The sequence below is a fragment of the Sebastes umbrosus genome, chromosome 7, assembly GCF_015220745.1.
Source record: "Sebastes umbrosus isolate fSebUmb1 chromosome 7, fSebUmb1.pri, whole genome shotgun sequence".
NCBI lineage: Eukaryota > Metazoa > Chordata > Actinopteri > Perciformes > Sebastidae > Sebastes > Sebastes umbrosus.
The window spans coordinates 19,182,218-19,201,238 of record NC_051275.1 but is presented as its reverse complement, the minus strand read 5'-3'; the positions used below and the strand labels follow the sequence as shown (position 1 = coordinate 19,201,238).

Sequence of the window (19,021 nt, the reverse complement as noted above, 5' to 3'; positions counted from 1 at the left end):
GACATCATCCAAGAAAAATTGTTTGGGAAGCAACAGGCATTTCAGATGTGAACAAACAAGCTGTGATGGCTGTGTGTATATTGGGTGGGCTGAGTTGAGTGTGGGGGTGGTGTGGCTCTGACTGCAGACGGTTCAGCTTCCAAGGTCTTGAAAGCTTGACACTAAGACTCAGCGTATAATAGATTGAGGAGAAGGGGAGGAAAGACAAGTGGGTAAGAACAGAAGAAAATGGCATATTTCACATAGTGTCTGAATAATTAACACTTAACTTATGGTGTGTGTCTGTGTGTGCTGAGATACTGTATGTCCGCAAACCAATGTCAGGATACATATTCAGTATTTATGTGTTTGTGTGTTCACATGTGCTAACAAGACCATAAGCATATTTACATACACTGACAGACAGTTATGCACATTCACATGCAGATTCTTCCAGTCTCTGACAGCTCAGAGGACAGGTCCGAGCGCCAGTAACGAAAAGCATATGTGCTCCAGGAGACTAAACCTCGTCCAAGCTCATCTTCTTTCGGCTAAACACTTTCATCAGCAATCTATCAGTCTCGTTTCTTTCAGCAAGCTCTCCAAGCATGTGTGTTGTGTGAGTGCATATAATGTGTGTCTGTGTGTGTTGTGTGAGTGCATATAATGTGTGTCTGTGTGTGTGTGTGTGTGTGTGTTTGTGAGACATATACAGTATACGGTATGTTCGCAAGAGTTATTGGTCCGTTCCGTCCTCCTTGCTTCACCCTGTCTCTTCTCGGTCCTCCCCATATCCATTCTATCTTTCCATTTCTCTGTCTTTCTTCACTCTTCCTGTTGTGAAGCAGACAAGTACGCTCAGTGCTTCCTCAGACGATGACCGTGATATGAACCAGAGGGTTTGAAGATAAAAGAATCAGGTGTATCCATGGGCTGTGCGTTTTAAATCGTATAAAGATACACATAATATTGAAAATGAGTCAAACTTTGTACTTTAAAATGAGTGGGTGGGTGGTGAACTGCACATGAGCAATATTTCTAGCAACATCCTTAAAGGGGAACTATGCCCACTTTCAAAATTCATACATGTTATTCCTACAGTATGTTCTAAGTTTAAAGGTGCAGTCTGTAGGATATGGCGGCATTTAGCGATGAGGTTGCAGATTGCAACCAACTGAAACTTCTCGCAAAAACAAGAATGGCTGTATTTAGAGACAATGTTTGCTTTATCCGTTCTGGGCTACAGTAGAAACATGGCGGCCGGGAACCATGAAGGGGACCCGCTCTGTAAGAAGCTCATTCTAAGGTGACGAAAAACACAACGATTCTTATTTTCAGGTGATTATACACTAAAGAAAACATACCGCAGTTATTCCTACAGTATTGTCTCAGGCAGTCCAAAAAATATTAGTAACCATGAACAACTCTCTCCCAAATCCAAAAACTAGAGTGCTAAAACTCAAACTTGTGATGTCATAGTGTATAACGAGTGGAACTGCAATGAATAGGGCGAGACATTATAGATGACACTGAGAGCACCCAGGGGAATGTTGAGTATATGGGAACATTTTCTGTTTCACAACTGTCAACACTACAATGTAATAAAGCTCATTTGGGTATAAAAAAGAAAACAATCATTCTGTGGGTCCACAAAAATCACACTTCCATTCATTGTCTATGGAGCATCTCCAGACTTTATACCCTATGACATCACAAGTTTGAGATTTACTTCTCTGGTTTCTGGCTTTGAGAGAGTAGCTCTCACAAATATTGATTGAACTTTCCTAGGCCATGGAAATAACATTGGAATTCGTCATTTGGGTGGTGTTCCCCTTTAAAGTGAGTTATATATTTTCTACAGTCAGAAGCTACAACTCGGTTGGCCTTCCCTCAAAGAAATCAAATGATCCAAGATTTCAGAACTCTGAGACATGTTGCACCATTGACCAATGTAATCCATCATCTTAAATGATATGTGTATTGCAATTTTTCTAAGTATGATCTTATCTTGCATCTAATTTTTGGGACTATTTTTTTTTACTATTTACTTTGGGAAGGTTTGCATCTAATCGTTGGGACTATTTTTTATTACTTCACATTGTTATGTTTATTCAGAGGCAGTGAAGAGCCAAAATAAAGGAGATAAGTGAGATAAGAAGTGAGGACTATATACACTCAGCCTCCAGTTTATTTGGTATATTTATCTAAAACTGTTAATACAACAGCGCTGCAATAAATCATACCTTCATGAAGGAGGCTGTGGTTTGTGGTGCTGCTGAGCTGTATTGCTCATATTATCAAGCTCACATTGTCAATTTCCAGGTCAAACCAGCTGCAAAACAATCCAAACTAGTACGAGAACGTCTACGACGCTCACAGTTTGGGCTAACCGCTCGTGGGGGCTCTGCTCGAGCTAGTTGCTGATGCCAACTCGAGGGAAAAACAACCCACTGCCAGCCAGCCTTCAGTTTCTTTCATTTAGTCATAATTATTTTCATTCACGCACACTTTATGTGCATAGATACTAATAAATAGCACAGCAATAACGAGAGACGTTTCATGTATGTAGTTGTGTAGACCCTCATTGATAATAAGGATGGACAAAATATTAAAAACGCAATGGTGACTATAGTATTTCATCCATCTAATATGTGATATCTATAATCTAGGCAGAGAAATGCATAATTTTTCATTGCACTAAGATTGATGTAGTAGTGTTGTGGGACTGACAGGATGTTGTCTTTCTGTTATCTTCAATTTGTATTGCTTTCAGGGAGTCAACTGGCAGGCTGAGCATGGACACATACTGTGGACATCCCACCCAGACACATCTTCTCTCAACCTAAAACAGACTATTACAACGGAACAATTAAACTAATCAACAGCAAAAACAGTAACCTTTATGTTTCTTGTTAACGGCCTTAACACTGTCTGAAAGTGACAAGAGGCTAGCCTACAAAAAACAAGTTTTGGCAACAACACCACAAGGATTGAATCCATCTTTGCTTGAGGGAACACAGGAAAGGAGGCGGTGTCCAACAGCTGTTCCTAAAGAGAAAGTTCCTCTTTCCAGCTTTCAGTGTATTGTCAAAGCTGGATGCTGACAGGCTTCACAATTAGTGTAACATTTACAAGGTCTTGCATGAGCTACGCTGCAATTCACTGCAGTCACGCTACTCACATAGCCAGCTGCTGTTCTCCATTAGTGGCCAGGCAAGGTGCGTATCTGTGGAATGTAATGTCACTGCTTGGCTTCCACACAGGAATGAATGGCAGCTCTCTTCATGTGTGTGTGTGTGTGTGCCTGTGAGTAGTTTACCATTGTTTGTATTTGTGTCTCTTTAGTAACAGAATCCTGCTTTATATATTAATAGGTTAAAGGTGCAGCCTGTAGGATTTGGCAACATCTAGCAGTGAGGTTGAAGACTGCAACCAGTTGAAACTTCTCCCGTGTGCCAAGCGTGTAGGAGAACTACGGTGGCCTTTTCGGAAAACATGAAAACGTGAATAGCCCTATCTAGAGACAGTGTTTGGTTTGTACGTTCTGGGCTACTGTAGAAACATGGCGGCCGGCTCAGTGAAGAGGACCTGCTCCATATGTAGATATAAATGGCTCATTCTAAGCTAACAAAAACACAACGATTCTTATTTTCAGGTGATTATACTCTAAAGAAGACATACGCCACCCATTGCTTTGTGGACTGCCATTTTGAAACCTTGAGTTCGGCATTTTGGCTGTCCCCATCTTAGTTTTTTACAACCAGAAGTGACATGAGAGTGTGGAGCTAAGTACAACCGAAATCTGAATAAGACATTTTTGGGCGACCAAAATGTTACAATTGACTTTCATAAACTGAAAACACACTGTGAAAGGTAAGTTGTTGTTTAAGTTGTAAGACAAAAACACAGACAACTCCCAGACCGGACAACACTGTGGTAGCAACCTTTAAATCAAAAGGTAGCCACGCCCTAAAGCATACACTGCTATATGGACGATTTGATTCTAAATGGGACCATAATTTACTAAATGAACATCATGCTGTATTGAAGAAGACTTGAAACTAGCGTTTGAGACCATAAACTCATGTTCACAATGTTTACTGAGGTAATAAATCATGTGAGAAGTAGGCTCATTTTCTCATAGACTTCTATACAATCAGACTTCTTTTCATAACCAGAGGAGTCGCCCCCTGCTGGCTGTTAGAAAGAATGCAAGTTTAAGACACTTCAGCATTGGCTTCACTTTTCAGACCCAGAGGTCGCCCACTGATTTCTGCCAATAGATCCCCCTAAATGCTACACACTTTTCCTTTAATAAAAGGGGTCAGCATCTTTTACATATGCTTGTAGCATATAATTTCTTCTGGCATGTATTCTGCGACACAAGCCAGACACTGACTAACTGATACAGATGAATTCCACCTGCTATTGTGAGAGGCTTACCTGCTGGTGAACTGTGGACGTACACTTGTACAGTAATGGAAACTTTATACTTGTAAGATATGTAAAAAGTTGTCATATCCAAATTTGGATAGCTTCATAGCTGATGGAATGGAAATTGCCAATATGAAATGACACCCCTGATGGAAACCAACATTCAAAGATTACTGGATAAAATTACAATGAAAGTTACCATGAAGTGGAACATATTACAACCCTTTAGCGAATTTAAGTCTCTCCTTTCATTTAAAAAATGTGTAAAACCTGAGCTGACCCTGAGCTCTGTGTTAGAGGTTTTTCCGTACAACAGAGATTAGTATGAGAGGGAGCACCCAGACCCAAATTGCACAAATTTCAAAAACATGAGGAGCTGCTTTTAACATTGTATGCCACGAACAAGAGGGAGATTTCTAATGCATACAAAGCCAAGGCAATACTTCCTAAGTAAGGCTCTGCAGAGCCCAGCCAAAATAAACCTCCACCAAATACTGGATATTAGGTCCTGCAACTCATGTTAGAGGGCGGAGGGTGTGGCACTCCAGAGGGACCCTTCTGTAACCCGCTCCATGTGTTATCAGGACTATAAGACGATGGCTTGGTTTCTTATCTCTCTAAACACATAGAGGTAGGTTGAGATTGTATCAGCAGTGCTTACGGAAATTAAACGAAGGGTAAACATTGCTAAAGCACCAATGCAGCGCAGACTGTGAAACCGCAAAGGAAAATATTTACTGTAGGGTATCGGAGAGAAGGGCCGTGGTAAATTTCAACACGGAGGTTTCCAGATATTGTAAGGGTCGAACGTTACAATAACATTAATCAGTGCTCTGGCACCATTGTTTGGCAGGCGTTGATGGACATTTGCACTCTGCCAATCATCACTCCCTCATACAGCAGAGGTGTAGGAGTCGTACAATCTCTGTATGGTCCCACCCAGTCAGGACGCCCCAAACAGCTGCCAAACCAGTGTGGACCAACCCCGACAAAAACACAGGGGTGATAAGAAAAACTTGGTGAAAACCAATCAAAAGGCTGTTTTTCTTTAGCCGGTGCCCGGCATCTGTACAGGTCTCCCTATTTTGTTGGTGTGTGAACATAACGTAGTCTATACATTGACCTACTTTATCCACCCCATAACAATACATTCTGTTTCCTTCCTTACAAGGCACTTCAACAATATAGTGCAGAGGACTTTTCCATTAAAACAAAACAAATCTGTTCACCTCTATAAGAGTACTGTTTTACAGCCATTACTGTATTGTACTGTACTGTACAGTAAGAACACAGGGTTGTGACTACATCTTAGTATTGAGTAATTCATTAAACTGTTAATTGTACAGTTATTTTACATGACAAATTATGTATTTTCCATACTATTTTAATATATGTACATACAGCATAAAATCTGCCCTTTCTAATACTTTACACCATTTTCCATAAACACAATACCATGCGTAAATGTTCCAGCTTACCTGGTTTAGGGGGCTTTCCACCACCACCTCCTGTTGGGGGAAAACAAGTAAAATGCAAGTGAGGCTATGCGTTTGCACTGTAATATTAAAACATTTTCCATGTTGCCATATATCTCGGAACCCATCGGCTATTGGTCTGACTACGACGATTTAGCCTCTGGGGGCAACGCGCCATTGTAGCCAGCGGATATCTGGGACAAGACTTCCTCTTTCGTGTGTCGGTCATTGATCACGTCCGATTAGCTTAAGACGCAGAAATGGAGTTGGAGTTGAGAGACAACGTCTACGACCAGATTGTTTCACAAGTAGCCAGTTTACACTAAGTTAACAGTTTATTCTTTAACTAATAAAAAAGCTAAATCATCATCGGACAGTAGCGGATGGGTTCCGACATTGCATTTCAGCCAATGCGTTCCACCTCTTTTGCTCTCCACATGGACAGTTTACTTGCATGCAACCAAAGCCCACTCAAAAATGATTGAACGGAAACCAGAACGCTTCCGATACCAAAATCTTGTCCCTTTACCTACAGATTATGCATTCATATGCAGATATCTGTTTATAGAGATTATATGCTGACTGACTCTGCTATAATAAAACAGTGTCTGCAAGTGTTTTGTATCTTCATACCTGCTCCCAGTCCTCCAAGGCCCAAGCCACCATGTCCAACACCTCCTGGTACCAGACCACCTTGCCCCAGACCACGTGCTCCACCTCCATAACCTCCTAGTGTCAGGGTAAAACACATACATACATACATAGGTGTGATTGTGATCAAAACTGTCATCGTCATTATTGTTGTCAACATTTATCATTATCATCTGCTAACAATGTTCATGTCATGTCATTATTATCATTTAGGGTTGCCATTGCTAGATGCCGATAATCATTACTTACCACTGAGCTTGTACCAGAGAAGTGGTAACAGGCTTCAAATTTGCAAATCTCAATGTTTCCCAATAAACTGGCTAAACAACAGTGGTTAGCCCCACACACATCGTTTATTGCCACAGCAATATCCCAAGGATTTAATTATTCTTGGCTTGTGGTGGTGTGACAAGGAAGTCTCACCATGTGTTTCTTCTCGATCTCTGACCAAACCAAAGCTGAGTGTTGACAGGGAATTTGTCTTTGGAACGATTTCTTCTTGTTTTAGTTAACATGCTGTAAATGTGATACTGTTGGGTGCTCCAACTAACAAGTATCAACTCACAGTATAAGAATATCACAATTACAAAGCCTCATCACGTCAGTTCTTCCTGCAGTCCTGGCTTAAGTACTCCTAGCTATAAAAAGGTGCACAGGGTCAAACTTGTTCAGCAAATGGTCGCTGAAGCCATGCCAGGACACTATGGTTGGTGAACTGTTGCTAAAGTGGACTGTGTATACAGAGCTGAGTGTATTTGCTATGGATGTGTGAAATGACAAACACCAGATAGAATATCTGTGGTTGTGCATTAAGTACAAAGTGGGGAACGGCCGTTTGGACAAGACAACCAGGACCCTGGGAAAGCAACACTGCTTTCATGATTATATGGTAAAGATTGAATTTATAATGAGTTAAAGCAAACATTTCACATATGAACCTCTGCAGGTAGTTTCAGATCAACCTGGAATAAAGTTCAATAAATCGTTGAAAGAATAAAGTTTCATAATTTATCGAAAGAACTATTGAATAACCATAAAGAAAAAAATTAAACATTTGATCAATAATAAAATCCACCATGTATCAGGTGATCATGAGGATAAAAGCGTTTTTCTAAAAAAAAAGAAAATGTTCAAGATTGATTTCTGAATATTTTACAATATAATTTCCTACATAGAAACAAACAGTTTTAGTTTCTTGTATCAAAATCACAGTAATAGAAACAGTAGTGTACCAGTTCTGAATGAACCAGATGTGATTCTGATAAATGTATTTTATACAGTAGATGGGGGGAAAAAAACATAAATCTAATGTCTCTGCTACTCACCTGCAGCTTTAGCTGGTTTATAGCCCGCAGGGACTCCTCCAGCAGCCCCTTGTAAAACAACAATCATACAGAGTATAGAGTTATGGTATGCCTACATGTAGTGATGTAATGGACAGTTTTTTGGCCCAGCAATTTATCATTACACCAGCTGACGTCCGTCTTACTTTCTCTTAGGGACAGCACAAGAGTGTGTTGTGGCGTCTTGTGCCATTTTATACATGTATGCATATACGTTTTTTTATATTATGAGGGAGCAGTGACCATACTGCGATTAAAGTAAAGTAATATGATATGTTGTACACCAGTTTATGTATGTACATATGTATGCATACTTGTATATTTATTTGTGCTTGTTTACGTAATCATTTTTCACAGGATACTGGCACACCATCCTATGGTGGTAGTTGTTGAGAAAATGCAGCTTCGACAGTGAGCGTGCAGCATGAATAAACCACAAAGGTCAACACAAACATGACAGCTATACAGTTGCCCATACAGTATATAGAACTTTGAGCACAACAGTATTAAGAAACTTGACCTTTAACTGTTACTTATTTATGTTTATGAGGAAATCTGACAGCTTTGTAATGTTGGAGGAATTTGCTAATGATGCTTTTCATTTGGGTATGGGAAGAGATATACATATATTAAGTCAATGCCTACAACATGGAGGGAGCGGTCACAATCTCTTCTTATTATGTGACAATGATCAGTTCCAGAAAGTTGGCATTTCATTGCTGTTTTATGAGTTTGCCTTACTGTGAACATCAGGCTTTAATGTGATGCTGTATCGCATGAAGGAAAAGTAAAGAGCACTAATGGTTTGGGGGTTTTGCAAAAGACTAAAACAACTGTGAGTGACTTATTTTAAACTGTTTGAAACATTAATATCACATTATCCTAAACGTGTGCATTTCAACCATCAAACCAACTGTGAAATGTTTGTATTTCATGGCAAAACATTGTCAATTACAGTCATATGTGTATACAGTATATAATCATTTTATCTTTTAACATTAACTACACATGACTACATTTCTACACATCCTGTGAGTATCTTTACTTTTAGTTCAATTTCAGGTTCACATTAAGATATTGTTTATACTAGTGTTTCTTTTTAGTGAAACCTCTGGTCTGTAGTAGTATAATTGAACTGCTATAACTCTGCTAAAGACAAACAGACTTTGTTTGTTGTGGCTGTGTTCTGAATTATTTTGTGTTTAAACTGTCCAGACAGTCACTGGAGGCTTTTGTCACCTGGATAGTATCCAGTTCCTGGTCCAGTGCCTCCTGGTCCAATCCCAGCACCTTGTGGCACATACACACCTGGAACACACAACAGAGAAAGCAAAGGTCATCCTCTATCTCAAACATGCATGACATTAGCTACAGTAAAAGTGTGGCCAAACAGTTCCAAGCCATCAGTGTCTTCTTTTTTATTATTATTCTTTTATTGCAATGCTCGTAACAGCATTTCTGAACAATGACCCCATTTATTAGATAAACATTCCCAAACACTTTCATCATCTGTGACAGACATCAAAATTGAAATCTGCCCTGGGTCACAGTAGTGATGGGGTGCACAATGAAACAAGCAAGACCAGAGCAAATGTGAAAGCAAAAAAAAAAAAAAAACTTTATAGGCTTGATTAGGAGAATTCCAATTGTTTTCATTCTGATGAGGTATTGCAGTTGGAGACTTTCTCGCAGAAAGCTGCTGCAGCACTGTTTACACCCTCAACCCCCACCTACATCCCCTAGCCTCATTTCTCGACTGATTTCTGGCCGTGACCCAGAGTAACTCCTGAGATGGTCGTTCTGGATCTCAGACATGGTGGCCTCATGTGTGCAGAAGAACAGAAATAAAAGAAAGGGAGGATGAAAAAATGGCTCCAGTTGTTCTGGGACGACTAACAGCTAAATCCAACGAGACTGGTGAGCTAAGGCCAAAAATACAATATATTTTCGAGGGAAAAAACCTGGTTTCTATCACTAAAAACAAAATGCATGGAGAGAATGTGACTGCAGGACCACAATGATTATGTTTAATGACCCTTGGATGTGTTGGGAGGCCAATTAATTTAAACCACATGTCAAAGGCGTTCATGTGTTTATTAGTGAATACTGTGTGAACACTGTGCTTTGAGTTGTGTCCACTGAGTGTGGCCATTAGGGGAAGAACATTACAAGGTATTACTGTCCGATTTAGTTGAATGAAAATCCATGAAACATGCCACTGAAGAATGCCAAAAAGTACAAATCTATGCAGTTTATTAAGTATGCCTGCATATTGCTCCATTGCACTGAAGAAGGCTTTGACCTTTTCACTAACAAGCTGTGGCATATGCAATGGGGTTCGTGCCATGATAACATCAGTATTCTGAAAGTATTAAGAAAATGAGCAGTCAACGCCAATCAATGGGAGAAACCAGTGAAGTGCATTATCCAGACGCATACTCTAAGAATCAAGTGTTGGATGGGTTCTGAAGATATATACAGGATACTGAGAACAAACAAAAGTGTGGGATGACTGGCTCGTAAAGAAAATGAGCAAGGGAGTATGCCTTCATTTTTGGTTGGAAAGTTTAGAAAATCTGAAACTACACGGCAGAATCTGAAAGTGTTGATATAACCGCGAGTTGTTTATGTTGAAGTGAGCAAGGACAACGTCGTCATATTTACTTAGATGCTCCAAATCTGATAGAAAGGGGTAAAACACTTTTGTCTGTTTTTGTTTAAGAGAAAAATTCTTTTCTCAGGCAAAAAGCGGTGAGCCAACAGAGGGTTTACAAAGTAAGTTTGTGCGCAATCTAGGCAAATTTGCCTTAATTTTATTTTTTTTTTCAGCAGATGTGGCTTTTGACACAAAATTACTCCTTGGATGAACAAATGGACTGATGAGAGGGAGGTTTTAACTCATCCTGACTCATTCAGAGCTGGATGATGGTAGAACTAATCAGTTTTGTTCGGGTTTGGCCATGTAATATTGAGGACTGACTGAAGAGAAGCAACTGAATCCTGCAGGCTCAAATAAAAATGAGGAATAAATAATAAAGTCCAATGTTAAGTCAATGCAAGTAATGTGTGTGTGCATGTGTTTGTGTTTCTCTGTCAGTTTGCCCATGTCATTGGCTCCATGGCAGAAATCTCAGGTGCAGGCACCACACGACGGGGTTGGAGGGATTGTTCTCAATTCTGCTCCTTCATTTCAAAATCAAAAGGAGGATTTCCTGTCTCGGCACTGCAAGCGAGGAAAGAGGGAGTGTGTGTCTGCTCCACTTTTCCTCTGGCTTAGAATCCCATCATGCTACTGTTACCGCTTTTACAGAGTGCATCGAGTTCACTGAGACCGTGCTTCCAAATAAGGCACATAATGACCTCTGCCAAGTGACCTGACCTACCTCAATAAATTTGAAGATTTCTTTACGATTGTCCTAATTATCGTCATCATGCGTTTACGTTCCTTATGAACTCAGCCAGGTCATGGGAATGTGCTGGAATGTGTGTGACTGACAAGATTGACTTGTGGAGCACAAGGGATTAGACAAGGCAGTCAAGAGTTTGCCGTGAGTGTTTATGATATGATTAATGTTTGTGAATAAAAAACCCTGGGAAAGAAGATTTTAAAATGCATTATAGTGTAGTGGCTTTTATTGCCGAAACAATGGCTTATCTAATAAAAGATAAAAAAGTAAGAATGTCAAATACTGCCTTATGTTGACAAGCCAAACAAACTAAGATGACAAGTTAAAAGTCTTTTCTTAACTATCTCAACTATATTATTCAGCTCGGGGCAGGTTCATTACACTGGAACACAGCAAGATATGTGGGAGAATTTTATAACTTATTAAGATAGATGATGTGAGAAAGGAAAGATGCGGAAGAATCAATAAATTATAGAAGCAAGCAATAAGCCTTCTTGCCATCAGTTAAATACAATGACTGTTGTGAAATGATGAATAGACATTTCTTACGGTCGCAGTGTGAGCCCAGAGTTGCTCTGAGTGCATTAAGAGGGTGATGATGTACATGCACTCGCAGGAATCCTGACAGTGATTTGAATTTATCATCACTCCACTTAGTTTGGACTTGAATGTGGTCCAACTGTAAGACTCACAGTGGACAGGGTGTCAGTAAGCTAGGAATGCAGCCAGTCATCAGCACAAGGGAAACTGGAGACCATCTTGTGATGGGATCACACCTGCAGCAATGCCAAATCGTGCCAGGGGCGTAAAGTATGTAGGGGGGGTCAATGGCACCTTCCCCACTTCCTACCCCCCTTCTTCCGGCGTCCTTGCTCTGACACCACTCATCTTCAAACTCGTTCTTCATTTTGATCTAAACTACACACCTGTGCAGTTTCGTGACTGCATCTTGAACGGTTGTGACACTATTGTGTTGACAAAAGCTGGATATGAAACGGATATAAAAGGTACTTGGTCCGGGAATGTGATACTGACACTTCCTGCAATGTTTCTATGTCATTAACAGTGTAGAACAAGTCTTGGGACTAATGTATAAATTAACTCACTGTCAAAATGTCCATATGGGTGTCACATGGGTTATTGATGGGCTGAAATGTGTGTCCCGTCGGCTATAAAGTGCAACCCACATGGGCAACCCTCAGCCCCACATGCGATATCTGTATGTTACCACTTGGGATAAACATGGGTTACCATAGTAGGCTACATTTTAAAATAATTAATTAAATTTGTTTTTTTAAATGTTCCCAGTGGTTTCCCAATCCCATCTCACCACACACATACTGTATCCCAACCAACCAGTAGGAGAAGCTCTACTGCAGGGAGAAAGACGTGATAATTCACCTCATTCACCTGAGCCCACCTTTTAGAGGCAGTGCGATTGCACACAAAGTTGAAACAAGAGAGGGATGTTTTGAACACAGACTTCAAAAACTTTTTAAAAAAGTAGGTAAAGATGAAGAAAGAAAGGAAAATCAACTTCTATGCATTCTGAAGTGACCATGAGGATGATTGCTGACATGCTAAGGCATCTCTAAACTGTCTGCATACTGTATATAAAGCTGGTGGACAGATTTTATGGTTCCCACTGGAGGTGTACAAATTTCAGCCAATGTAAAGGCCCACAGGGACATGGTGGCGGGGTTAACATTGTAGACTGGGTTTGCAACCGTGTGTTTTTTTTTTTGTCTGGAATTGTTTTCCCATTTTCGCTCAACCTGGCTTGTCTTGTGATATAACAGCATTAAGCTTTTTTTTTTTTTTTTAACAACAGGGACGTGCTTCAGGGTGAATTTTTCCTTTTGGAGGGAAAATCCTGTCACCACTTCATACTTTCACATGGATATTAAATCCCAAATCTAACAAGGCGGCGAGAGAAATTTCATAACCAGAATTCAGTTTCCAGAGGATTTATAAAACACAAAAACGACAATGTGTGAAAAGCTCAAAGGCTTAGATAAAAAACGTTTTCATACACAACATGTGTATGCGAGTGTTTTCGTCTCACCAATTCTCTTGTTTTGAAATTTGATAAAATTACGTAGTCCACTAGACACAAGCTAACAAAAGGACCGTATCCAGCGCCTTTTATGTTTAGTTTTGTATCATGTCATGTTCTGCGTGTCGGCCTAGAAAGTAGGAAGTGACATGTTTATCAACTATTTCGCAGGCAAGATGTTTTGCCTGAGCATCAATACTGGTGATACGGCCTACGGGACAAAAATCAATGTGATTCATGAATTTATCCACAGTCTATGTGTAAAGTTTATACACTCTTAAAACACATTTTATGGGGGGGATATGGGTTATTGGGCCCATAAATAATGACGGAATACAAGAGACGTTAGGTAATTGTAAGTTAGAACTTGTTTTGTTATTGAATAAAACCAAAGCCAATGACGTGTTTTTCCGTAGTACCTCCCATGTTAATGACAGCTTTTGCAATTGCTCTTTGTGACTTGAAAGAGTTTAGTTTTACTTCAACTACACCGAGCTGATGACTAATGTGACATTTTCACGACCCTGCGCTGTGGTTGTAATAATAATTGTTCTTTCACTAAATAATTAAATGCCATAGAGTTGATGGAACAATTTGTATGGTACTTAGGCGTACAAAACAAACATAGGAGTATATACACAACACTCACACATGCAACTTCACGGCGTTCCCCGTCCTTTACAAAAGACTTACAGGACCATTACCATTCATGATCTGCTGCGCTCCACATAGTTTGGGAAGTCCTGAGGAAAACTATTCTGTAATGTGTTTACACCAATACGACCACCTGCCATTTACACAATTCTGCACCACTAATTCCATCACTTTCGATAAAATGAAAAAATGTTTTGGCAAACTAACAACCGCTTGCTGGGTTCAGACGTATCCAAAACCACTGTCCCAGATGAGGGAGGTTTGGTTCTGTCTTTATGGAAAGCTCTCATACTGCAACCCAGAGCAACAGTGCAGTGAAGCAAACACTGTGGTTGCTGGCACCCTTACATCTCCCGTTATCAGACATGTGACAGCTGGCCCACTATCAGTCACCCCTTGCACTGTCTATTTTCCACAGCATGTTGGAGGGTGGAGGAGGCGAGTGTGAGGAGCATCAAAGAAAGTAAAAATTAAAATGGGAAAGTCCATCTTTTTCTTGCACCAAGCACAACCTGACTCCACCTTCGCTTTCTACACTTGCCCAACCTTGTCTCAGTGACACTTCTCTGAAGTAGAACATCGGTTTGAGGTATGCACCGGCAAACAAACTCAATGCCTAAAAAGACCTGATTTTAATCTTGTCATTGTTCAATTGCTCGCCTTTGGGTGTCTTGCGTGAAGTCTTCCCATGAGCAGTTGACAGGAAGTCATTACAGAATTAGGAAAGACATGCCTTTGAAACTAAAAAAGGGGTTTGTAACAGCAGTGGAAGTATTTCAGTGCTGCACATGACGAAAGAAGAAGCCATGGTTGAAGATGACTATCAGCCAAGTGAAATCACAAAAGGCTAGTTGAACAAAAAATGTACACTATGACTCATTCCAGAAACTGATTTATTTGACCACATCAGAACTGACACTGCTGCTGGGCGCAATGTCAAAAGGACCATAAGGAGCTTCAATCACTATTGAGAGATATGTGAAATGTCAGACCAAATACGATGTGCTGTCTCTCTTTTTCCCCCCGACTATCTTAAGCTCTTTCAACAAAATATATACGAAATTAACCGATGCAATACCTGAAAATAACAGCAATATGACTGAGCTGCTGAAATATTGAGTATAGGACATAAAGCAAGTTTTGGTTTTCAAAACTGAAATTGCACTTTGGAATGAAATATTGTGGCCCAACATCTGAATTGTGAGAAAGAAAATGACTGAGGGAAGAATCATCAATCAGATTTATGAACAATATATTGACAGTTTTACTTTTACAGTGTCCTGGCAAGGACAAAAGCAGTTTACTAGTACATAGTTGAAAAGGGAATGTATAAAATCTATGATTTATGTGAAAGAGAGCAAAATGTATGTTCATCCAGTCCAGTCTGCAATCATTTTACAAAACAAATATGTGGGAATTGGACATGTTCTCCAGTAGTTGTGTTGCTAAAACCAAACAACACACTTACAGACATGCTGTTTCGTTTGGTTTAGACCAACGTATTGATGCCAAAGGCCAAAAGGTGCCATGTTTACCCCCACCTTCTCCCACAAACAAGTGCACTGAAACTAATACAACACAGCATACAATGTTTTCATGCCAGAGGATTTTGATTATATTGATGTAATATGTTTAATCAGAATTCTATTTTATTTCCTCATCAGTTATAGCTTTTTAATAAAAAAAACATCTTTATGCTAATGTTTATGCTCATGTTGTCATGTTGTTTGTAAACCTAGAAGGACTTGGACGTCGGTGGGCAGTGGCGGGTCAAGATGAAAACATTCCTGATGGGAGCCATTTCAGATTGCTAGCCCAGTGAGACTGCTCCTTGCAGCTAACAGCCTAGTGAAGGCTGCTTGCAGAGTGGCTGGAATGAATCATCTGAGTTAATATGCTTCTTTGTTGAACACTTGGCAGCGGTTGATTGCAGACCAAACATCTGACTGGGAGATGTTAGGTCTGACATTCATCCACAACCAAAGAGTACTGTAAGAGCTACAGTAAATACATTATTAACTGATATTTGTTTCAATAGTGAGGACACACTATTGCCATATATCTACATATGTAAAAGTGATGCCTTTGTGAGAAACCTGTTGGCGTTTGACTCGCTGATTTGGGATCCAACATTCTTACAACTCAGTCATCCATCTATGAAGGAAATGGATTGCATCGAACAGTCCATCAGGTTTGCAAAGTTACGACTACTGATAGTAAAAAAATATGAGTATAGTGCAAAGGAGTTGTACCCTTAGCATTTACAGTGCAGTCCGTTTGAATTACATGTCTATTAAAACAACTCATCCATCCCAAACCTCCGGCCTAATCCCTACAACACTTAACAGTAGTTACAGTAAAAATGGTGATAGGAAAAATGTTAGTAATCGCTTCTGGCTTGGAGCTTTGAAGCAGAAAGTGACTTCACAGCCAGCCAACATGCTTTAATGTAAAACTGCGAACCATGGATGGAATTGTCCAATCTCCTACCACTTTCCCAGCTTGTATGCCAGACATGGATACATGGAATAACAGTTGTTTCACAATAGCAAAACTTGGTCAGTCAGTGCTCGTAACCAAAAGGCTCCTTCCCAAATGAATACTGAATGATGTCACCTCACTACAAATCACACCAAAACCACTCAACATCAACAAATCAAAATGCCTTTGTGGGTCCGGCAATAAAGAAGTTGAAGAAATTGAACGAAACCCGCACTGAAGAAAAACGTCCATGTCCTGCTCAGACGGTACTTCAAATGGTCATTTTCTTTAATTACAGAGTAGAGTTATTGAGCCCTGAGATGCCAAATTTATGTGTCACATTAATCCAGTATGCTGTGGTTGGCAATCAACCTTCCCAGAAGAGGGATCATAGAGCCAGAGAGGTATCCACAACCACTAAAGCATTACCAAACACTAAAGCCTGAAGGGGTATGGGGAATCATGACAATCAGTTTGGGTATCTAACATCTGACAACTAAGGCATGCCATCCAATCTGCACTGTTTAACTTTACCTACAGCCAGGCGAGTGTCACTGATTAATGTATTAAATTCCTCTGAAGTCTCAGGGCTGAATCTGGCTAATGCCAAATGAGGCATACTGGCTTCCAGCAGCACTAAAGAAAACATCTCACGCTTTAATTCTTCGGAGACTGTGAAGGAACAGAGCAGCTATTTTTCCCTTTTCATCTGCCACTAACCCGTCACAATTGTGCTATTACAGTAACTATGTCCGTCATAAAAGCCAAACCAATGACTTTTGCACAAGTCCTCCAGTTGGTTGTTGAGGTTTTTTGGAGAAATATCACATGTCAAGTTGAGAGACAGAGAGACAGGACACTTGATACACTCTGAGCATTTACGTACAATGTAAAAGTTGCAAAGAATTTGCGAATACTTTATGAGCTGTGTTCACTCTTCCATTTATTGGGGCAGTGAAAAATAAACTTGACTAAATTCCAAAGTTGAGGAATTTATTCAAGAATTTTATCAACCGTCAAAGGTCTGGGATTGATTCAGTTATCAAATGTAGCAATAAAAAATAGGCCACTGAGCCCAAGCTGTGTCGACACAAATTTATTTTGATAAGAATAACATCCAACTCACTGTATCCATGTGACAGATGTTTGTTTGTAGAATGTAAGGTAAGCCTGCGTCCTCCATCATATAAGGGAGAATCAGCAAACATGCTTAAGTACCTGCACAGGGTTATAGGGTAAAATGACTGCAGGCATATTTATTAACATACTCCTTCCCAGATGTTTCCTCTAAGACCATAACTCATTTACACTTGTCTGTGGAAAACATTCAGACAAGCCTCGCACTACATTATAATTCTAGGGTTGAATTTCGCAAGTGTAAGAGGTGTTGTCTGTGCAGAGGCATTAAATGAGCAGATTGGGTGTTAATGAGGTTCATGTTACTCACAGATAATTGACCCTTGGACCACGCCAAGAGAGGTTTTTTATTCCAAGTTAGAGTGCGCAGACACAGATGGAACTAGTTTGAACGCCACAGAAAGGTTTGATACGAATGATTCAGCACTCAGTTGAGATCAAAGTTGTGCTGCGAAAGCCAATATTGATATTTGCTGGCTCCTTTACCCGCTACATTATATGCCTGAATGCACCTCGAAATGTGGCTGGCACAAAGAAGAAAGGATAAATGTGTTTCGAGGCAGAGAGAAGAGGGTCAAGTACATTTTTAGATGATACAATCTATGACCTGATAAAAAAACAGACTTGGTAAACATTGTCAACATGATCAAATTAGATGAGGCCAATAAAACAGCTAGGACAAAATGAGACTGTATATGGACAAAATGTTTCTTTTAGGAATCTAACAATCTAAACATAATGCATCTGAAAGGACACTGGAAGACTGGAACGCCAACAGCTGGGACTTTTAAGCAAATAAATACAATGGAACATGGACTGGACTCAAGCATACTCAGCCCCAGATGCTAAACATGTTTTCCAGTTGGGGGCTGAACTCAGAGAATCTCAGCCAAAGTACAGACGAAGAACCTAATCAAAGCTATGCAGAAAGGGGCGAAAAAGAAAACGCATTATTTGAATGAGAGTGGGAGGAAAGGCATGCTCACAAACTCTCTCTCTGTGTGAAACAGATAAGTCATATCTTTAAACTGCACTTGAAGCTAGCCTCTCAAATCTGCATGTGGCTGCTTCATGGATTCATGGATAGGCAGAACCGTCCTCTAACTTCAAGAGAAGACCTGGTCAAAGCTGTGAAGGTGACACTCACATACACTGTCTGTCCACCTACAGGAGTTCATCAGGGGTGAATTTAAACCAAACGTTTAAGAGGGACCAGCTGGAGAATCTTCTCTTCCTGACATGTTATGAAGTATGGTCTGCAGCCATGTAAACATACACTAAGTATGCATAAGTGTGTGTGTAGGATGTGATTTAACTCTCTAGAATACAATAAAAATGCATGACAAATTATTATAGAGAACCACACAATGAATGGTTGCTTAGTTTCAAATTAGCATTGTTATA

General features: G+C 40.0%; 1 protein-coding gene across 28 annotated transcripts in view; it reads right to left on the bottom strand.

Annotated features, from left to right (window-relative positions):
* The window catches only part of elna (elastin a), a 60,352-nt gene that overhangs the window by 40,389 nt on the left and 942 nt on the right, over positions 1 to 19,021 (bottom strand). For 27 of the 28 annotated variants that reach the window (XM_037775133.1, XM_037775136.1, XM_037775140.1 and 24 more), the window contains exons 2-5: positions 9,122 to 9,190; positions 7,865 to 7,912; positions 6,522 to 6,617; positions 5,892 to 5,921 (exon numbers count right to left, since the gene is read on the bottom strand). In XM_037775133.1, the coding sequence (XP_037631061.1) occupies positions 5,892 to 5,921; positions 6,522 to 6,617; positions 7,865 to 7,912; positions 9,122 to 9,190 (243 nt within the window). The remainder of the gene's footprint in view (positions 1 to 5,891; positions 5,922 to 6,521; positions 6,618 to 7,864; positions 7,913 to 9,121; positions 9,191 to 19,021) is intronic. The other variant, XM_037775135.1, reaches the window with a different exon arrangement.